The 23,181-nt window shown below is 44.3% G+C and overlaps 1 protein-coding gene across 3 annotated transcripts in view; it reads right to left on the bottom strand.

Annotated features, from left to right (window-relative positions):
* Positions 1-11,608: 11,608 nt before the first annotated feature.
* Positions 11,609-23,181, bottom strand: part of nrp2a (neuropilin 2a) — a 60,009-nt gene continuing 48,436 nt past the window's right edge. The window contains exons 14-18 of one of the 3 annotated variants that reach the window (XM_026157736.2): positions 22,184-22,449; positions 20,628-20,724; positions 18,970-19,002; positions 13,968-14,018; positions 11,609-13,310 (exon numbers count right to left, since the gene is read on the bottom strand). In XM_026157736.2, the coding sequence (XP_026013521.1) occupies positions 13,006-13,310; positions 13,968-14,018; positions 18,970-19,002; positions 20,628-20,724; positions 22,184-22,449 (752 nt within the window). In that variant the 3' untranslated portion in view covers positions 11,609-13,005. Of the gene's footprint in view, positions 13,311-13,967; positions 14,019-16,554; positions 17,036-18,969; positions 19,003-20,627; positions 20,725-22,183; positions 22,450-23,181 lie in introns of those variants that run through there. The other 2 variants (XM_080297999.1, XM_026157737.2) reach the window with 2 other exon arrangements.

The raw sequence follows: 23,181 nt of genomic DNA, 5'->3' as shown, positions 1-23,181 counted from the left end.
TACATAAAAAATTTAAACAGCCCTATATTTAAAAACAAGATAAAACAGCAAAAATAAACTAAAAAACTCAAACTAAAAACCAACATCTTACAAGGTGTCAAAGGTCAGGGTGAAGAGATGAGTTTTCAGGAGTGATTTAAGAACAGGCAGAGAAGAAGCCTGTCTAATCTCTAAAGGCAGATCGTGTCACAGTTTCAGAGATGCTACAGCAAAAGCACGATGTCCTCTAAGTTTGCGCTCAGTCCTGGGAACATTCAGGAACAGCTGATCAGCTGACCTGAGACAGCGGGTGGGTTTATAAGACTGTGGCAGCTCAGAGAGTTAAGATGCAGCTAGGTCATGGAGAGCTTTAAAGGCAAATAAAAGAATTTTAAAATGAATGCCAAAAGAAATGGGCAGCCAGTGAAGTGAAGCTAAATTAGGGGAGATGTGCTCAAACCTTCGAGTGCCAGTTAAAACACAAGCTGCAGCATTTTGCACCCTCTGTAAACGAGTAATGTATGAAGCACTGATCCCTATATAAAGTGCATTACAGTAATCCAGCCGAGTGCTAACAAAGGCGTGGATAACTGTCTCAAAGTGCTGCTGTGAAATAAATGTCTTTATTTTATCAGCTGCCTGAGCTGAAAGAAGCTTGATTTTACCACTGCCTTAATCTGGCTGACAAGCTTCAGGTCAGAGTTCACTTTGACCTCCATGTTTGTCACAGCTGGTTTAACGTACTGTGCCAAGGTATCTAAATACACATTGGGGGTCTCAGTAGGGCTGCCAAGAGATTTGAGCCCTGGTGGAGGAGACCTTCTCAATAAAAAAGTGTTTAAAAAAACGTTTACAGGCTGCAGTCAGTATGTGGTGCACTAAGAACAGAGTTAATGGTTTTAAATAAAACATGCAGGTTGTGACAGTTTGACGAAACAATGTCAGATAAGTGTTGTCTTTTGGTATCTTTTACAGTTTTTTGATATTGATGCCAACAGTCCTTTAGCATCTGGAATGACACTTGTAGCTTGTTTCCATTCACGCTCAGCTCGACAGCACTCGCGTCTGACAGCCTTCAGCCAGGGGTCAGATTTAGTTTTAGGCTGCCTGGTTCTTAACGGAGCCACAGTGTCCAAAGCAATCTGGTAGGTGGAATAAAACCATGAGCTCAGTTCCTCAGTCTGGCTGCACAAAAACTCCGGGATTTTACAGTTCTGCTTAAAAACTGTTAAAAACTGCTCAGCAGTGGACGGGTCAAAAATACGACAGCGGCGAGCAGCAGCGCGGTTTAACTGAGGTACGGGCAAGAGGAACTTGAAGCATCACAGGACTGTGGTCAGAAAACACAGCATCACAAATCTCTACGTTAAAAACAGAAAAAACAGAAGAACCATGAGATAAAACAAGATCAAGTGTGTGTCCATGTTCATGTATGGGACTGACTGAATAGCACAAAGTTAGAATGCTTAGTCTGTTTTTTAGGCTATTTCACAATATGAAAATAAATAACTTATTTAAACAGATCATATACACATCCAATAACTAAGTGAAAATGATTATTTTTGTTTTTTTATTTGCTAATCAAAGTGTCAGTGCAGTCAACCATCGTTTTTGTCCTCGTGCATTAGTTTTGATTTAGTTATCAAGTAAAATTCAATAGTAATTTTTTTACTTTGATTTTTGGGATGTAGGATGATCATTTTCATTTCTGTCTAACGCTGTGACATCTTCTTGTTCCAGCATGATTTCTTTCTCATTGACATTTGATGGGTTTTCAAGGTGTTCCATTAACATTACATCTTATTTATTATAATTTTATATGTGCGTGACTTGGAGCATGAACCAGAAATATGCAAGCCTCATGGAGGTTTTTTGTCTCTAAATGATCGAAATTAAAAATCTCGGTATCATCGGGACCTCATCCATCTAGTCGAGGAGCTGACCGCGGCCTAGACTACACTAAGCGGCAGCAGTGTACTCCTAGTATGTACAATGCACCACTATGAGACATAAATGCACACTTAGTGTGATGTATTCTTAACAACTTTGAATAATGGAGTATGAAGTGAGAGGCATTTAATGAACTGGAAGTGCTTCTCTGAGCCCTCACACGCCCAAGACAGATTAGGAAGAGAGGGGAACCACCTTGCTGCATGAGTAGCTCCGCGGTCAGGTTGACTTCCACATGGTTTGCTGGGGACGCTGCCAGGGAGGAGAATGTCAATTTTAAAAGAGCGTCTCGTTCCTCTGGGCTGGAGGGTGGCGGATAAAGCTTTGGTGCATTACCGTGAGGCGAAGGCCATCCATCACAGCTTTGTGTGTATGTGTGTGTGTGTGTGTGTGCACAGTATCTGCATGTGCTGACTGCATGCAGGTAGTGCTGCACTCCTCTAGGCTGTTGTAGTGTGGTTATAGGAGTGGATGAGGGAGGGGAGTGCTGGGCCTGGTGGATAGATGCGGATCCAGAGCATCTGGAGACAAGGACTCTCACTGGTGTTGAGTGGGGGCAGGTTATTTATTCAGCTGGGGGTTGTGGGAATACTTGAAGCATCTTCCCGCTGATGAAGAACTGTTGCTTTCAGTTACATTGCAACGTGGTGGAACATATTTGGTGTCAGAGGCTGCTTTGTCTTGCACCACACATAGCTTTAATAACGCAGAAAGAGACCTGCACACATGCTTATACCATACATTTACACACAGAACATATAATTTAATATTCATGAGTAGCTGGGGTTTCTCAACAGATTCAAGACTCAGCAGTAGACAAGACGGTGCAACACTTTGTCTCCCACTTGAAAATACCAAGTTAAAAAATATATATATTTTGGACATAAATGGCTGTGAAAGCAGCTCAGAGCTAAATTTATATGCGCATAATTTGCAGAACCTTTTGTATTTTCGCTTCTGTTGGAGGTGATCCACTCAATACAGACGCACACAAGTGCAGAGGCGCTTCTCCTTCTTGGCAAGGTGCTGCGAGAGAGAGAGATACTGTAGTTTGACCTGCTGAACTTGTGCTGCTTAGCATACCATGCTCTCTGGGGCTAACATACAACACCCATGCAAATTCTGTTCCCGCACAGCCCCACGCCCCCTCTTGTTTCCATAACAACCGAAGGTGCGGGAGAAAGGCCTCGGCCTGGGTGGGAGGACACCTGGGGGACTAAAACCTGTGCGTGTGCGCGTCCACAGCTCCAACAAGCAGGTCTGTACATGCAAAAAAATGAAAGAACATAAACTAAACGCAACGCGTGCAGGTGGAGTTGTGCACGCCCACCCACTCATCCAGCTACTCTTGTTGTTATCCCTTCCCCAGGTGGGTTAGAATTGGAGGCAGGTGGCGCATGCTCCCCAGTCCCCATCCTCTAAGGTGTTATTACTGTTACAAATAATCCCATGATGACGCCAAGTCCAAACTGTATCAAAAATAAAGTGGGGATATTGATTTGATTTCTGCAGCGTTTGGATTTGCCTGCTATTTGTTGTTCTTTCCTCTGTATATATGAACACTGCAGCGCTGGTTCATTGTGTGTGGCCTTGGTCATGGGAGGAAGGCCTTTTTTTGTGCAGCTTGCTTATTCTACTACAATGTGTTTACTTGACTTGATACTCCCAGTGGCCTGATGGTTGTTATGTCTCAAAGGGCTCCAAACTGCACTTTGAGGGGGAGTGATAAGCAAATCGAGCCGGCCTCTTTCCTCCCTCTTTTATTTGGTTACATGCAGAACAATTGTTCCATTTGTGTAAACTGTTTTTTTCTGCTTTTTCTCTTCCCTCTCGAAGTCACCGCACGAATATTTGCGAGCACGAAAGCTTGTGTGGGAGCGTGGCGGTTTGAAGCCGGTGCAAATGTGAGATTCGCTCCGTGATGTAATAATTCAGGTGAAAAACAATGCAGAGAGGAATGCAGCGAGCTAAATCTCTCCCGTGGATCTGCCGCCGTGGCATCATTCGGGGAGAGCCCGTGCGACGCGCGTGCTGGTATGAGGGAGGGTGTTTGTGAGGGGAGATAGGAGAAAGAGAAAGAGAGAGGGGGATAGCTAAGCTTGGTGGTGTGAATGATGTTTAACTGGAGCTCAGCAGAGTTGAATGAGGCTGTAAATCTGCTCTCCTCCTGGGTGCAGTTTTTCTAGAGCGCTATGGTACAGAGCTATCACAGAGAGACGGATGTCACCACATTACAGTCCTACACACACACACACACACACAAACACACGCACACTTTTTTCCTCACCTCCTACAAGGCATAAAATATAACCCATACCATCAACAGCAGCCCACTCAGAGGATTGAGGGCATACACAGAGCACAGAGCTCCATCCCACATTAACCAAACAGTGAGAGCTCTCCCTCTCGAGGCTTCACATCGACACCGGCCTCGCTGGCACATAATCTTTCTCTGCCACATCGCTTTTCCTCACAGCTTACACTGTCTATGATGAAATCGTAAAGAAGGAAAACAACAGTCGCTGAGTGACAGCTGCAATTTCATGCCATAATGGAAATCAGTGTATTGGATAGATAAGATGAAGGATGGGAATAGTTGTTGTAAGGTCAGTGTTTTTGTTGCTTTTTTCTCCCTGTTGAGAGAAATGTATCTATTATATGTCCAAGTGTATTATTTACAGCATGACTGTGGCCATGGAGTTATCACTGAAGGGGGACTGAATGTGGAAAGGCATTAATGCAAACATCTGACAAATAAAACATAATGAAGATATTAAAGTTAGTTGAATGTGAGCACTACTGGGTACATGTGAGCATAATTAGGTTTACATAACTTAACAATCATGGCTTCTGATAGATTTGGGAATTTTTTTTGTTTTTTCTGTGCTTTTTGTGACTGGTTTGACTGAAGTTAAGATTTTCCACTAATATGGAATCTTGAATGAGCCTAAATTTAGGAAAAATAAACTGATCTGCGAGGATTTTCACACACAACCATCTCCAGAGTTTACCATCTGAAAACGAGAAAATAGCCAGTGAGCGGCAGTTCTCTGGGAGAAACTGCTGTGTTGATGTCAGAGGGCAGAGTTGACATCAATGGTCAGGCTGCTTCAAACTGATTGAAAGGTAACAGTAGCTCAAATAACCACCTGTTACAACCAAGGTATGCAGAAAATGCGCAGTGCATCAAATCTTAAAGCAGATGGGCAACAGCAACAGAAGACCACAGCGGGTGCCGCTCCTGTCAGCTAAGAACAGGAAACTGGTGCTTGAGTTCACACTGGCTCAGGTCTTGAGTTCTGTGCAACAATCTGATAGTAGGACCTGAATTTGCTGTAAACAACATGAATGCATGCATCCTGCTTTGTATCAATGGTTCAGACTGCTGCTGGTGATGTAACGGGGTGGAGGATACATTCTTGGCACGCATTGGCCCCCTTAGTACCAACTGAGCATTGTTTAAATGTGGCAGCTTACCACATTGTTGCTGACCATGTTCATCCCTTTATGACCACAGGGCACCCACCTTCTGATGGCTGCTTCAACAGAACAACACCCCATTTCAAAAACCTAAAATCCCCTCGAACTGGTTTCCTTAACTTCATATGTCCACAGTGACCAGTTCTCAAACTAACAGAACTCCTTATGGATGTGGTGGAACGGGAAATTCACATGATGGATATTCAGCCGAGAAATCTGCAGCAACTGTGTGATGCTGTCATGTAAATATGGATCAATCTGAGGAAAGTTTCCTCCTTGTTGAATCTATGCAACACATAATTTTGGTTCTGATGGGAAAAAAAGCTCCAACCATGACCAGCAAGGCGCACCTAATAAAGTGGCTGTATGCTTCTTTTTGTTAAACATATGAAACACGCAGTAAGGCATTTGACAAATATTAGACCCGCCCCCAGCAGTCAAGCATGAGCTTCTGCTGGTGTATGGGAGCACCATTTGGACAAACCACATGCAGCACACCGTGATACTATAAACAGTGATAACAATAATGACACGTTGTTACGGTTATGATTACATTTGCTAATGATTATTTTGAACAACGCAGCAAAATATGAGGGGCTGAGAGGTGATCATATTATCTATATATGGCTATGTTAGTAGGATGTGGCCCCTGGGAGATTTATAGTAAATGTGGAAGTTTTAAATATTTCAAATATTTTATCGCAAATACCAAACGGGAGCATTTACAGAACAAAACTTTGATGCTTTTACAGTTTACCTTTTTATTTACTGCATATCTGCCCACATCACACCATCGTCATCAAAGGAAAAGTGTGGTGGGTGTTCCCGACACAGCTGCTTGGTAAACACACGTTACTTACTAATTTGATTCAGGTGAGGAGATTTAAGTGCAGAGCCGGGGAGACTTGGGCGGTTGTTTTTTCGACGGGTAAAATCGTCAATTATTTTGGAACAGATTGGTCTCAAAGTGCAATTGAACTTGATTATTGGCTCAATGGAAAATGTAATGAAAAAGCCCTGATTTGAAAGGAAAGTTATGAGAAGGCTATTTCAATTACTCTAGAAAGCCTAAACTGGGATACCAGCACCCCGCACCAAACACACTCAACAGGCTCAGACACTCTGACGTTTTCTTTATTTCTTTATTTTCTTTCTTCTTTTTTTCCCTTTTAATGACAGTGAGCGCGAATCGTGATGAGCACAGCTGTTTATTTGCCTTTTCCCCCTGAAATCCGCTCCAGCTGCATTCTTTAAAGCGTCATGCCTTTGTCACTGTTAATTGATTACCACTTCTCATGAAATACAACTTTGTTTTTTTCAATTCTATTATTGACACGCTTGTTCAAATAATTACAGTCTTAACTGCTCAGCTTTGTTGAAATCATTTGACAGATACAGAGTGAAGAAACAGTCTACGGTGCCAGCATCGAACAGATTATTACAGATGCTTTTAAGATTATCCAAAGGAAGAAAAAAACCCCACTCAAATCCTGACAGCCTGTCAGGGATGATTGCTCAACTAACTGCTTTCCTTTTTGTGACTGACAGATACGTTTTAGCTGTTTTTTTCCCCTCTCGGGTTCAAGAGTTCACAGCGATTAAGGTTTCACAGAACTTACTTGAACTGTTTTAAGAGCTAAGTTAAAACTTAAACCATCATCATCATCCTGCAGTTTTCGAGTATCAATGGTGATCACTCTTCTATTCAAAAGTCATTTTGGTTGGACCAACCAACTAAAGTAAGTTATTGGTTGCTATAATTGATAGAAAATTTGCCAGACCTCTGGGGTCTGAATTGATAGTAAGGCTGACCCCAATACAAAAATAGAACTTTTATCTAATTCAACATAATATCAATCATATCAAAGATCTCCTTGGGCAAAGTGAACTTACTCATTTAAATCTATTTGAGCCAGACAATAGGTCTACAGACTCAAAGTTCCACTGATTTCATTTAATAAATTGGGCCAAGCATCTTCCATACACTGTATATAAGAGATGGAGGTATTTCTGAACTCTTCATTTTGTAGCCTCCACTTTTACAGCTGGCGCCAACTTGTTATTTTGGACACAGAAGTGACCACATTTAAATTCAGTCCAATTTAATTAAAATTTATTTATATAGCACCAAATCACAGGAACAGTCACCTCAAGGCCACAATCACATGATCTCCTGTGAGTACCCACTTGGTGACAGTGGGAAGGAAAAACTCCCTTTTAACAGGAAGAAACCTCCAGCAGAACCAGGGGCAGGGAGGGGCAGCTATCTGCTGTGACCATCTGGTTATTAGAAGAAGGATGCAAGTTATCAAGTAGCTAGCTAACACCAACTTTGAGGCTTCTTAATACAAAATCCACACAATCAATGTGTGGGGTCCATCTTTTATTTACAGTTCATAGGTGAAACCTAGGTTACGGTTTTTGGTCTAAGTGACCAAAGTAGCCTACCTCACTCAAAGAGCTAATAATGTAAAACTCTAAGGGTTAATACCCTCTCTACAGCTGTTATGAAGAGGAACATCAGGAATAGAGATCAAAGTATTTCATGTACCAGTCAGTAAACGTGTATTTCATCTGTGAAGCTGGTTATGGTAACATTAGAGTCCATAGGGCATCAACTTGCCTTTGGAGTCACCCTCACGTGGCCATTTGCGAGTCTTATTTTTCAGCCCTGGAACTTTCTGCTTGTTTTAAGCATTTGATCAAACAAAACAGTGGTTAAAACAGCAAATAACATTTCTCCTCAAGGAATAATCCCACTGGCATCTGATGTCAAGCACTTGAAGTGCAACACCTTCAATCAAGCTCAACCAACAACACTCCAGACAGATGGTTAGGGCTGACTGCGAGAGGCCTCCCACCATGCCCGATAACAAGTTTCCCTGGCTATATAGGGCAACTGTGAGTGTAAACACACCAGCCTCAAGTGGAGAGGACAGGTGGCCTGCCACACAGGACCGCTGGTCATGTTGCGAGTCCACAACAAAAGTTCAGTTATGTGGAAATGCCTGAGTGTCTTAATAGTGCGATACAGTGCCAGTGGCTCAGATCTGATGATGGGGGCTATAGCAGAGCTGTGATACTTCTGGGAAATCAAATCTGAACCAAAATGTTGCTGCTGAGCAAAGGCGGCTCGAGGCATTAGCTTTAGTCTAGTGGGAGGAACATACAAGCGAAAACAAAACCTAAAACCAGACCATCAGTGATGCGTTCCCTTGTCAAGAGGCCTCAAAATTGCCTCAAATGACACTCGATATCTTTTTTTTTTATCAAGTTAATTTCCTCCTTTCTGCCTCACAATGATAGGACTGCTGGCCTAGTTTGGACCTCTGAAAGGAGCCTTTTCCACCCCAATCATTTCCTCCATGTATTTGTTTTCGGAAGCAGCATCCTCTGGAGGCGGGCAGATGATGATGTCACAGAGGAAGGAAAATGATGGTTTGCCTGCTGTTTGTACAAGACTTTGGCATTTGTTGTCACTGGGTCTGGCATCACTGGCAGGCACACTGCCACCGAACCCCCCCACTCCCCCACCCCCACTCGGCCTAGCCTTCATCCACCCTCCCCGCAATGACCCATATAGGTGCTTTGAATTGCTTGGCAGGCTCAAGAAGATTTATCTGGGCCCCCCTCCCAGAAAGACCACTGGGATTTAAGCATGTGGTGGTGGTTCGAGTGCAGCTAAACATGTAAGCAGGTTGTCAATTTTGACTCGTGTACGTTTGTGCGTTTGTGTCTGTGCATCGCTGCTGCAGTTTGTGACAGCTCTTTGGATGCAGTTGAAGGAGATATGCTGTCTAGTCTCCAGGTGTTCTTTTTCAGACACTCACTGAAGGAGTTGTGTGTTTTTTTGATGTGTGAATTACTTTTGGTGAGGTACATTCTGTTCTCTTAATATCCTGGATGAGTAAATCGAAAGCTGTTTAATAGGATAACTGCATTTAAAACCCCAAAAAGCTGATTTAAACAGGCCTCGTAAAGTTGAGCCATTATGAGAATCTTTTATCAGGCAACGTAAAGAGAACAATAATTAAGTTAGAAGACCAAAGAAAGTTTCCTCCCCGACTGTGATGACTAATACTCTGCCTTCTCTTTTCCACCCTTCTTGCATAATCCCCCAGATTAATTAGCTGTGTGTTCGAGTCACTTCCTGTAGCGCGACCCTTAAATAGGCTCCCTTCTCTCAATCTGGCCTATCCACTTATAGGGCGCCAGAGCGTTTTCCCTTTGAAGACCGCTCGGGCTTCAGAGGCAACAAAACTCTCTGATCTGGCGGCTAAAGGAAAGGGCTCCTGCAGCGTGCCGTTACAGGCTGATAAAAACTTAGAAAGAAAAAAAGAACAACATTTGGGTAACACACACACACACACTCAGAGGGGGGGAAAAATTAAGAATAATTTGGTAGTGAAAACAAGAGGCAGCATGGAACAATGACAATCTGGCTCCTTTGGTAATTTCCTGTCGGCATTCATTCGTGTGATGTGGTCGTGACTGTTCTGCCGGGATCAATCAAACCTGCGAGCAGATGGCATCGCACTCCTCCAGCGGACTGGGGATTGTCTGTGAGGTTGTTTTTTCGTAGTTTTTTTTCTTTCAGAGATGGTAATTGGCCCGCTATGTCACGGACCGGAGCATCCTAACAGCCGCTGCCATTGCCACCATGCAGCAACAACACCTTTCGTTATGCTTAGCACAGCTCATAATGTCCTACCCATGCTGCAGGCTGCATTTCTTTTAAAACTCCAGCTTGTATTAAGCACGGCTGTAATTAATAAGGTGCGACTGCAATGAGCTTGGACAAGGGAAAAACACATTTCAGGAGCAGCATTTTCATTTATCCAAGTTTGCCCCGCCCCCTGTATAAAATTTGGACCACTTTGGCTCCCTTACCACACGCACCCACGAGGCCTAGATAAGTCAAACATATCTCCTTCTGGATCGGAAACTGCGTTTACTAACAGGGCTTGCATTTAGGTGAAGAAAGCTTATGTAGATAAATGGAACCGTGTGTGGGAGCCTCAGCAAGCTGTATAAAAGAGAAACAAAGTAATTGCATGTGTACTGTATGAGTCTGTGTGTGTGTGTGCGCGCGCGTGTGTGGCTGAGACACCGGGCACTTCAAAGCTTTGATGTTGGAGCTCCTAAATGAGGGCCACCAGAGGTCCAGACTAATGGGACATCATGGGGAGATTAGAGGCCAAGTGTAGCAGGCTGACAACACAGTATTATGTGTGTGTGTTTGTGTGTGGCAGAAATAGAGAGCAAGAACACGAGTTTGTGTGTGTTGCTCCTTGCGTGTACTCCTTTTGCAATTAAAAGTGAAAGTTTTGGCTCCAAGTCTGAGAGGGAGTTTGCAGGAAGTAATTGGACAGGAAGCATCAAGTTGTGGCCACGAGCATTCATGCCAAGATTTCGACAAAAAAATGTAAAAACGCGTCAGAGTTAAAGAAATCATCAGTTTATTCGTTATGGTATAAATCCTTTATTAAATAATCATAACAATAATTATAATAACAATCATAAAAAGAGCATTTCTGTACAAAGACCCCTTTAAAACAACAACAACAGCAGTCCTAGCAGTGCGAAGGGTTAGGGGTGTATGTGTTTGTGTGTGTGTTTGTCGGGGGGGGGGGTCCTGTCTTTCTGTGTGTTTCATTTGGTCCCCCCGGGCTGAAGGGGGCGCTGTGACTGTCGCTGGCAGTCTCAACTTACTGTATCCGATACTGGCTCCAAAGGCAAGCTGGATCCCCGAGGCTCCAAGGCACTTTGAAAAGAGTCAGTGGGGGTCCAGAGATGTGGGCCTCAGAGGAGAGAGAGAAAGAGACAGCGAGTAAGGGTGGATGGGATGTGATGCTGAGTGCGAAAGTGTGAGAAGCCATCGTTCCCTTTAATTTCTAGATTCTGCCATACTCTCGGTGTGCGCGCATGTCCAAAGTTTCTCGAGTTTTTCAGAGAGGAAAGACGTGTATTTGTGTTCTGTATATACATCCGTATATACAAGGGAAGTGCGTGGATGTTTGTGTCCGTGGACGGGGAATTTTAAAGGCCTTCACTCCCTTCTTCTCATGGCTTACAAGTCCAATCCAAGCATGTGCGACAAGACCTTTTTAAACTGTTTAAAAAAAAAATGCTGCAACAGTAAAAATTAACACACGCACAAAAAAATTAATCACAAAATAGGCCACGACTAGCCAGTAAGTTGAGGTGGGACGGGGGTTCCGGTGTTGGTGTGTGTCGGTGGGGGAGGTGGGTGGCGGGAAAAAAGAGGGGATAGGTCCTTTAAATCATGGCTTTTGAGGTCCACGTGTAAAAGAGAGCGAGAGAGATCCTCCTCTCTGGTCTCGATGTCTCCTCAACGTTCCTTTTTTCAACATTTCCACCAACAGTTTGCTTTTAAGGCGTTGTTGTGTGTCCGGGCACACAGTCAGTCAGTCGATTGAGAAGAGCTGTGTCTGACTGCATTTGTTTTTGATTCCATTTGCTTTTTTTTTGTCTTGTACTCGTGAAAGAGAGAACATCGCCCCTACGAGGGAGAGGCAGGGGATTTTTTTTTTAGTGCGCTGTCAGTCATAGTCTCTTATAGCCTCTCTTTCCTTCTCTTTCTACAGTGCTTCACACTCTTACCAGCAATCCATAGGTTGCACCAACCAAAGCTCCTTGACCTTTTACCATTAACCGCAATGTAAACGTGACCTTCTCTTTGACAGGAACCGGCAACAACAGTCTCCGACAACTAAATCTAACAAGAACATCTCTGCCAGTAAAATAATGTGTTAAAAAGCCCCCCTCCCCCCTCCCCCCCCCCCCCCCCCACACACACACACACACACACACACACACACACACACACACACACACACACACTTCCTTTGCTTCATTAAAAAAACAAAAAACAAAACATATCTGCCAGACTGGGTAACAGGCCAGAACTAAAACATTAAAACAGAAAGTGATTGAGCAGTGAGACAAACTCGAGGGGCGTCGGTGACTAAATAGACCACAGACTGTCAGGAACTAAGAGGATAACTGAGGCTGATACGTAGAGAACAAAGGAGCCAACGGTCCACACCAAGGAGCTAACTTCTAGGCCACTGTGTTCACACGTGATCCAAAAAACAAAAGAAAAAAAGACGCTTTCTAAGCACGTTCCTAACCTACCACCTTTCCAACACGATGTGTCTGCCTCGCTGTTTGTGTAGTTTACAGTATCCACTTTCAAAACTAGACCTCATACAAATCTATGATGCATCTATAAACATTTCTCTGTTGGTGGACCAAGAATCTGTACTTGATATGTGTAGATATTTACTTTTTAGGCCCAGAACGGAACAGTCCATCAGTTTTTTACTCAGTGGTTCATTTTGCCATAGAACTACCAATACTGGACTGTGCAATGCTTTCCGAAACAGGAAAACAAGTTCTCGTTTGAGCTCGAAAGTGGCTTTCTTGTTGCCTGTGCATCCTGGGATCTGCGCTGCTGAGGAATAAAGTGAACTGAAGCAAAATGAAGAAGATAGCGGGAGGTTTTCACAGGGTGACTGTCATCCCTCTCTTTCTTTCCATCTTCCTTTTCCTTTTCGAATCGCCTTTTCTTTCTCACGCCTCGGTGCAGCAGCGCTGTTGGTTGAGTTTGACCTTGTGCTTGAGGCCGTCGTAGAGTTCGAAGTTGTAGTTCTCCAGGGTGGTGGAGGAGCGGGACGACAGGCCGCTGTAGGAGCAGGTGCAGTACAGCAGGAGGCCGGCGCACACCGCTCCGAGCAGGACGCCCAGAGAGCTCATGACGATGATTGTGACCAGTATGGGGTCAAGGGTGTACAGCCACGAGTTGTCCTTTTCTGAGACACGCGTGACTGGAGGCTCGGATGACGGTGATGGCGTGTTCCTCTCTGGGAACTGTAAACCTGTGACAAAAACGGGAGGTTAGTATGATGACAGGCAAGGAGTGGTTGTATAAACCTGTTATTGCTACAGTTAATGATGATATACATGACATGGGGAGGTGGGTTGCAAAGTGGCTTGGAAAAATCAACGTAAATACGAGATTTTACAATTACAGGTAAACTGCTGTTAATGAGATCAAGTGATCTGTCAGGAGTGCAGGTAAACTTGACTTCCTGACCCTACCTGATCTTTTGCGATGTTTTTGACTTACTAAAGAGAAAAGATTGTATCAAACATCACTAAAGTCATGAATTGTTGTGAGTAGAAGACTCGTTTACAAACAGAAACTAAAGTCCGAACAGAGGTAATTCAATTCAATTTTCATTTATGTAGTGCCATTTAATATCAAAACAACAGTTGCCTCAAGGCACGTTATATTGTAAGGTATGGACCCTACAAAAATTCAGAGAAAACCTCTAGAATTGGACGACCCCCTATGAGCAAGCAATTGGCAACAGTGGGAAGGAAAAACTCCCTTTTAACAGGAAGAAACCTCCATCAGAACCAGGTATAGCCATCTGCCACAAGGGAGATAACTTACAGAAATGTTCTTTATAATTTATAAAAGTACTTTATAGAAATGACAAAAAGGTACTGGTGTGAGCTCCGTGTCTTACCTCCACCTAGCGGGCCACCGTAAATTCGTCCATCGCCACCTGGTCCCTTAACTATCAGACAGAAGCACAGGACACACCGACTTTAAACACCAATCCGATTTACGCATAATTCTAGCTGTAATTACAACAAATAAACAAAAACATGCCTCTGCATTTGCCTCTGCAAGGTTTCCTTTAAATGCTCGCCAAGTGCCTAACTCGAGTTCAGTGTCTTTTTACACAATCACCAGAAATAACAGCAACCCTTTGCATACCGTTAACTGCTTTATATTTGCTGCTAATTTTGATATTACACATTTATACTCATACACACACTTATAAATAGAAAAATACGACTTTATTAATAATAAAGATCATTAAGATACATTCCTGTCAAACACACAGTCATCACATGGTATATCGATGGTGTAAGACTGCTCATTCAGTGTGAATAACAATGCAAACATGTCATCAAATCATTAACAATTCCCGTCATTATCGCTGCTGAAATCATCATTACTGTTCGACCGGTGCATTAGATCATCAAAGAAGAGAAAAATAATGGAGACAAAATGTCAGCAGTTGCTCGTGACAGTGCTTTGTGTGAAAGTAACAGGTCTGCCAGGTGGTGTGAACTGAAAATTGACGTGGATGTGAGTGTCTGAATTGTGGCAAGCCCTCCCTCCCAGCACTTTATTCGAGCCCAATAGCCTGAGAGTACTTCTACTTTAGGTGGGTTTTCTTTTAACTTTGTGCACATTTGTGTCCGCACATGTGAGTGTGTGTTTGGGCTCGCTTGCTCTTGGCGAGCAGTCAGGAGTGGGAGTAGCTGCTTGGCAAGGCACACGTCTAGATCTGCTGGTCTCTGATGGCCACCGGCATTATTAATACTGTTTCCAGGGCAACTGGTAGTTGGCAGGGGATTGGGCGATCGAGGTGCGGTTGATGGGAGGGAAAAGTGCTTACCGCAGACCTAATAAATGCTATCTGTCCATTAACTAATTACGACTATTAGAGGCTTGGAAGCATAATGGTGTTGAGATGGCTCGAGTAGGGTGTCCGGTCCCTCCTCCCCCCAAGTTGATTTAAAAGCACATGGGCAAAGTGTGCCAGAAAAAAGTGCAGCTTCTAAATTGTGACAACAAATTGAGGTGCATTTCTGCTGAGCTGCGGGCTTGTAGGTGATGGATTTTTGCAGCAGTGACAAACCAGGGAAAGCACGCCCCGTTAAGCTACAGAGTGAAGACCTCAATTTCATTCAATCCAGGGTGTTAAATTGAGCTCGTGTCAGATCTCATCACCTCTGTACCAACTGATGAGAGAGAAATTGCCGCTAGTGTGTCTATCTCGGTGACAATTACACGATAAAAATGGGTTTTTAGAGCCCATATGTGTTAAATATTAGCGAGAAGTGCATTAGCTGTGTCTTATTTTATGTCACCGGCCAATAATGGCACTAAAAAGGGAAAAAAAAACCCCAACCCTGAATGGCTGAAACTCTCTGCTCTGGTTTTTGTAATATCTCGGATTCCTCTCAAGGATGAACACATAAGGCAAAAACACTTCGCTTATGGCTTCCAGCTGGTCCGGCGGCATTGTGGGATTTGTAGGAGCGTAAATCAAGGATCGAAGCGGCGATGGCAGACAGATGTGTCTATTTACAACCCTAAAAACAACAAGCACATATTCACACTGGAAAACACGACAAGGCTCGGCTCAGGCACGGCTTTCATCTGGGCGGCTCAAAGACACGGAGAACAACTGGAGTGGGTGGTATGAAGCATGAATGGGAGTGGTACAACGTGCTTTATTACACAAGAGATTCAAGATGAAACACTGAAACACTGAAGACGGCCGCATCCATCACTGACTGATGCCTTTATCGAGAGAAAGATGAGACGTTCAATCAAACGGAGCTGGTTAACTCCGTTTGCGATGCAGGACTTTTTAAGTATGATGGATTTGCATTCCTTTGTTTTGTATTTTTGTGAGGTTTTTTTTTGTAAATGTGCACATGCTTTGTTGAAAAGGACAATGGACCCCCCCCCCCCCCCCCCTCCACACATCCCATTTCTGTTCTTTTACAAACACCCTCGCTATTGGCACAACTCATATTGCAACTATCCTGTGGTTGTGTTATTACAGAGATACCAAGAGCTTCATTTTCTGGGCCTTGCCAGATCATTTCCACAGCTAGCACAGTTTTCTCCCCCCCCCCCTCCCTCCCCCCGTCTCTCCCTCTCTCAGCACTGCAGGGTTCCTCGTGTCTCTGGGGTCTTGTTTTAGCCTCGTGGTTTGGCAGCTCTGGCTGGCTCCTTGCAGCGGAACCAGCTCAAAATCCCCTCCCCGTCCTCTTCCCCCTCGCATGCCTGCGTGTGTGTCCACGTTGGGGTCATTCCAGAAGGACCGTTGGGGTTATGAGGAGCCAGACGGTACTCAATGGTCCGAATCAAGCTGTTCAGACAAATAACTTACTCAGTCTTCAGTTCTCTCATCAGGAGCAGCATAGTGTGAAATGTCAACAGCAAAACTCCTTAATGGAACAGGGAAGGAAAAACAGCAACCGAAGCTACATCCATTAGAGAGCGTGCATGTGTGAGAGAGAGAGGCCACAGTGTTTCCTTTGCCAAAAAAAAAAAAAAATATCACTCAGCAATTTAGGACAATGTCTTTGTCGTCATCATCACCGCTGGGGGCTGTAAACTAAAGCAAGTGAGGGTTCGTCGATCTTGCTGCGCCACGACTCTCACTGCCATCGCCGGTCGGCGTCGTCCTCTGACGAATACAGTGCAGCTTATAAGCGCTTCGCTTTTAGCAGAGGGTACGGTGTCGGTCCCGGCTGTCCAACCTCACCGTCAGGACCGGCTCCACCCCGGGGGTGGCCATACTGGAGGACCAGTTAGAGTACTGGAAGCACTGCGAAGAGCTGTGATAGGCCACAGACAGTTGGCTCTTCTTGGTGGCCAGGTGTTGTCGACAGCAACAGAGTGCTCTGACCAAGATGGCCGCTGCCAGGAGAAGGAGGGCACCCCCGGCAGCCATAATGTAATACCAGTGGATGGGCAAGGGAGGCACAGGAACGCCTCCCCCTGGTGGAGAGATACAGAATAATTGGCCAGCGGGAAAAGAGAGGAGTGGCACTTGTTTTTCACTTTTTAACACTGAATTCGTCTGATTCTATCCCTGTTCGTGCACCTCGTGTGAGCATGCACAAGCATGCCAGTTGCAAAAAGAAAGAAAGAAAGACATCTCCAAGGCCAGAAAAGAAAGAAAGAAATGCATCCATCTCTGTCACGTAGCTTGGGTTGCAATTGGAGGACAAGTTTTCACACCAAGATCGTCAAGAGATTTGGTTTGAAATCGCTCCAATAGTTGGATCCAATCAAGTGCAATGCAAGCGATTTATTTCTTTTATTTCTTTATTTATTTTTTTTAAACAAAGCTCCAGTGAGATTTCTTGGTGTGAAACGAAAGCCAAAATAATTAGTCATAAAAGCACGCACACACATTGACTTAAGGAGCTTCCTCTTCCTGTTTCACACTGGCACAGGAAGTCACAAACAGCTCCTTGATATCATCTCAGAACCATGCAAGGATCAGCGGGAACATCACACGGGTATCCAGCGTTCCAGAGCTCGCACTCTCTCTCTCACTCTCTGAGCTCATATTGGACCGGGATTTGTTATTTAGCTGGCTCGAGTTGTCAGATTTTGTTTTGAGTACATAATTTATCCTGTTCTCTGTTCTTGGTTTTTCATTTTCCTTTTTTGTGTGTTTTTTGTCTGTCATGCATCAGCATCCTGGCCAGTCCTCTCCTTCTCAAGCCAAAGAGCTGTCTCCTCGGAGACCATCTCCACAGATCCTCTACTCTTCTGCTGCTCCTGGATTGAGTTCCCCCTCCCCCACCCAATTCTCAAATTTTTGGTAAGAACCAGCTAACCGGCTTCCAAGAGGCCTCTACTCCTCTATCCAAGTCTACTAAAACAAACCCTTGTAGACAGAGTGGAAAAACTAAAAAAAAAAAAGAAGAAGAAGCCCACATGCTCTTTCCAAAGCTGATGTGGAGAAGCTGTATGTAGGATGTCACACTGAACTAAAGGGAAAATGAAGCGGGGCTGAATACATCCTGATTTTTGGACCGTGTCACATAATTACAGGGGGAAATGGTGCGTGCTCCTGCTACTTCACACTGCACACACTCATTAGGCAGAGCTGACTTAGGGAGAGGAGACAGAGATACCCATGCTCGATGCTGCTCAGTCACTCTATCTGATTGCTTTCCACTGGGGACGCTGTTGTGTGTGTGATGATATTAATGTGTGTGTTTGTCAAGGGTTAGACACCGTGTGCTATATGTGTGCGCGTGTGTGAAGTCAGAGGAGTAGAAAAGCCGAAGAAATGCACACACATCACATTCGCACTGAAGCCTCCTAGCTCTTATCTTATTGGAAGACATTATGAGATGCCAAAACACTAACATCAATCTCATAGGGTCTCCTAGGATGCTCTAAATATTTTTCATGAGGCAGACAGTTATTTAAAACCCTTCAGGCTGTGTCAGGAAGCCTAGAACAGAGAATATGTAGCCCTTTTCAAATATGACTCCTTATGCCGTGCTGGATTCGGCTTCCTTCGCACGTACAGTCTTTCCTTTTGAGACCAATCCTTTGTTTCTGCTAAAACTGACAAGGTAAAACAATGAGCTACTGAAGCGATCTATCCTGTAACTTCACTAAAATTTGATCAAAATTAATTTGGTGTTTGGTGAATATTTGCCATTAGTACTCATTTTGAGACGTCTACATGCTGCCGGTGACGTGGCGAATCAGCTTTAAAAAGTCTGGAATCACAAAGCTGTGGCAGACTCGGCTTCTGTGCTGTCAGTGTAAAAGAGTGATTTAGACTAATTGGTTTTTCTTTTAGTGGTTCAGACCAAGCAAAAAAAGAAACCCAGGCTAGTGCATACCGACGGGCAGGAAGCAAGACCACAGGAGAAGTGACTTCACACCAAAGTCAGACTCACCTGGATTTTCGGGAGGAAAAGCCGCGAAGGGTTCTGTGAGGATAGAGAGGCGGGCGGGAGACAGGAGCAGAGAGAGAGGGGGGAGAGAGCGAGACAGCTGTTAGATAACTTTAAATATAAGAGAAAAAGTCAGCCAAATGTCACGCAAATGTCACAAGACTATCAAACTCCTCCTGAGGAAATTTTAAGTTAATTCCTCAGATAACGCACATGAATTATGGCATTTACAGTGATTCTCTGCTAGAACGCTGTTTCAAACAGAGTATATTGTGGTTGCCAGGAATTTGAGACGGGAGTGTATAGTGTATAGGCTATGGGCGTATGTGTGTGTCTGCATTTGCAAAGTTCACACATTTCAAGTTGTTTATCTGCAGCGTCCAGTAAAACTGGAGCGGGCTGTGAATGCACAGAGCAGAACCTTCACTTTGATTGCCTGGAATGCAAACACAGAGAAATGATGTGTGTGTGTGTGTGTCTCAGTGTGTGGTACATGGTGTGTGTGTGTGTGTGTGTGTGTGTGTGTGTGTGTGTGTGTGTGTGTGTGTGTGTGTGTGTGTGTGAGTGACTGGGGGTGGGGGTTGAGAAAGAGAGAATGGGAGTAAAGGAGCAGGGGGTCCGACTTGGGAACTGGCGCCTTTTGGCGGGAACGCCGACGTACTGTGAAAAACTCAACTGTGTTTGGTGATAAGCAACATCCCAGCATGCTCTGGGAGTGGCAAAGGAGGAGAGGGAAGGGAGGAAGGAGGAAACACAGCAGCAGGGAAGCAGGAGGGGGGCTGGGCTATCATCTTTGCCTTCCAAGCTGCTGTGCTGCTTAGACTCTCTCAGGACTCGCATGACACACACAGACATATAAAAATGACTCAACACAAACACACAGAAAAACACTGGCCATACACATAGACACACACACTTTCCCTCTGTTACACTCTGCCACCCCACCCCCGCCGCCATGTTCCCACTGTGGTCCGGCTCCAAAGCACACTGGACGTCAGTCAGAAGTGATGACGGCAGGTTTTTGGCTCCGAACCGCCGGCTTGGTCTCTGATCTGTTTAACACCCTCTCCGAAGCCCCTGCTCAGGCTAGATTAGGGAGGCTACACTGGAGCTCGGCTCGTGCGAGGCACCCAGAAACTTGCTTGGGAAACAGCCTGTCTAGTAATTCCCTTTGATGGCTCGGGAAAATCTCTGTTTACAAATACGACAGAGGAGGGAGCGCAGGAGAGATAGAGGGAGAAAGAGAAGAGAAATCTAATGAAACATAGATTAGCATCGCCGGGGCCCACGGGGCGTTTATGGCCTAGTTTTCCTATTCTTCGTTTCTTTTCTTTCTTTCTTTTTTCGTGGAGGAGTAAACGCTGTCCCTCCCTCTTCTTCCTGCTTTCATCTCTGTGTTCGGTGGGCTCTTTGGAGGAGAGGCTGTCTCTGAAACTGGGATGGGAGGGCGAGTGAAGGATTGGTGTGTGGTGGTGCTGGTGTTTCTCACTTCATGTGTGTCACTGCTCAAGGACCTTACGACTGAAAGTCGAGGTGGTAGTAGGGAGCAGTAGACTGATAGGAGGGTGAGATAATGTGTCATGAGTGTGTGTGTGTTTATCTGTAAAGATTTTTGGCAAGAAGAAGCAAAAATAAAGAAACAAAGCATATGTGCGACTTACGTGTACACTCCGTCAGTGGGGTGCTCGAGCTGATGTGGATGTTGTCTATCCAGATGTGCCCTCTGGTGCCGTGCACAAAGTAACCCTCCATCACAACCTACCACAGCCGAAAAAAAGGAAGGATGAAGAGGAAGAGGAGGAGGGAAAAGTTGAAGGAAAAAGAAGTGAGAGGAAGAGGAAGACGGATGACAGGATGGGGGGTGGAGGCACATTGAAAATGGGGACAGCAGCAGGAGGAGGAGAAATAAGATAAAAACTTAATACGGTGCCTGCGATTTCAAAGTTGCACTCAACACTTGCAATCATCCTCCCTGCTCTGCAACCATCTCCCACTTACTTTTTTATGAGAACATTAACTGCTTGTGATGTCTCTGACAAATGCACAGCCAACTTCCAAACAGTCCCACAGCCAGAGGGACACTACAGCGTACTTTATTTCAAATGTGGCCTAAAGTGACACAGAGCTTAAAACTGATACTGTCATATGCTCTGCTACAAGTACAAGTGCGTACTTTAGCTTTAGAAGAAGCGTCACATGGGCAGCTGAACTACAAGAAGCAAGGGGAAGACACACAGTCATGGCCCTTTTATACTTGGAGTGTTGTGCTACTGGCGTGTACACCTGTAGCTGAGAACAATACTGCAGCGGCTACCATGGCGAGCATGAATGGAAGCAGCTGTGTGATAAAAAATAATAGCAATGCATGATGTGGCCAACAGGCCGGGTATACTGGGAACTGAACCGTCCTCAAGACAGACTTAAAACTCTGGAATAGCTTTAGAGCACATGGGTCACATGCTAAACCTGGTAAGCTAAGTCAGTACCCAAGTAAGTAAACTTTATTTAGATTTAGGAAAAACTCTTAACAGTAAAACAACAATTAGCAGCTAAGCAGTACAAAAAAACCTACCACCAAAAGAAATGGGTGCGATCGCTAACGGTCGAAAAAAATTTTTAAATTGTATGCTAGCTAAAAATATTAAGTACAGTAGAAATTGTTGTCTAAGTTATGGCTAATCTGTTGAAACGGTTTGTGAAAACCTTAGCTAAAACTTGTTAGCTAAAACACCTGCAATAGAGCTGAAATAGCTAGCAAAGTTACTGTTAGCTAAACATGATGATTAAGTATGATGGGGAACTGTAACTAGAGTAGCAGATAAAAGTTGTGGATAAATGTTTGAACACTTAAGCTAAAAATCTTGGGTAAACAGCTGAAGCTGAAGTCTTAACATGGCTGAATGAAATGGCTAAGAGCCTGCCTGAAAGTTTAAAATAAGTTCAAGTTAACAGATTTTGACATGTAGGTGGTGGTGAGCGCATATAATGTAGCTTTGGGGGTGTTTAAGATTGAAAATATTAACAGCCTACTCTAATAAAACTACAACAGAAATGTTTTCCCTTCCTGGGTAGCATGTAATTAAAATGTCTAACTCAAGATTACAAAGCCTGATTCGTATATAACTCAATAATACTGGTAAGAAGCTTGATTCTTTCATCTCCCATTTGCCTTCTTTTTAAGTATTTATTTTATGAGCACACAGAGTTTAACCACTACCTGGACGCTTTTAGGAGATCGAGGTAGTATGGTCCGACCCTCCTTCCAGACGGGGCCCTGATCGTCTGTTAGTGTCCACAGGACCGTCTCTTCAAAGTGGGCGTCCTGTACCAGGACCCTAAGGTGGCCCTGGGCCTCCCCCGATATCTGGTAAGAGAAGACTAGACACAGGGGCCCAGTGTCGGCGGTCAACACGGGGCTCAAGAGCCGAGCTCGCTGCTGCTCAGTCTTTAGGCTTGCGTCTATGTACAGATAGCTGTTGAGCTCTGGAAGGGAAAGAGATATGAGAAAAGATAGAGCATGAATTTTTCTAACTCGGACCAAAATGGGATATAAAAGTTGCCACATGCACATTCCTGTTCACAGCAATTTCACAGCAAAAATGTGAAACTGAGCCCTTTCTGCATTCTCTCCACATTACCGAAAGTGAGCAGGGTTTTGTTTTAACCTTGAGTTCGCTGGTTACTGCAGTCAAATGAAAATGAAAAAAATAAATAAACAGAAGTCTGATTTAATGGATTTTCATTCAGGCCTCGAGGCAATAAAAAAATGAGAAAATGAATGGTTGTGTAGACTTTTGATATTCACTGTAAATGGATGCTGCTGCAGTTAGTCTGTGCGGCAAACACGGAGCGCATACACAAGGGAATCGTGTGTGCGTACAGTGAGAGAATTATCGTCGTTAATCATGACTTAGACACATATATAGACATGCACACATGTACATAATGGCTTTTCACACGGTTAGACATTTCCAACATGACTGTTCAAAAAAAAAAAAAACCCGAGACACTAATCACCAGTTGCTAACAGGAATGGGATCACCACAGCACAATAGTAATACCAAACAATAGGGATGTGACAAATATAAACACAGAGAAGAATAGGTCCACTGAGAGCGTCGTTCATACACCGAGTGCTAGCAGAACTCCAGCCAAGACCCTTGAGGCGTTTTTTTCTTCATTCCCTTTCAGGTAAATGACTTAACCAACGGAAAA

The sequence above is a fragment of the Astatotilapia calliptera genome, chromosome 23 (assembly GCF_964374335.1).
Source record: "Astatotilapia calliptera chromosome 23, fAstCal68.1, whole genome shotgun sequence".
NCBI classification, from domain to species: Eukaryota; Metazoa; Chordata; class Actinopteri; order Cichliformes; family Cichlidae; genus Astatotilapia; species Astatotilapia calliptera.
Note: the sequence above shows the minus strand (reverse complement) of the source record. Positions and strands in the feature narration are given on the sequence as shown.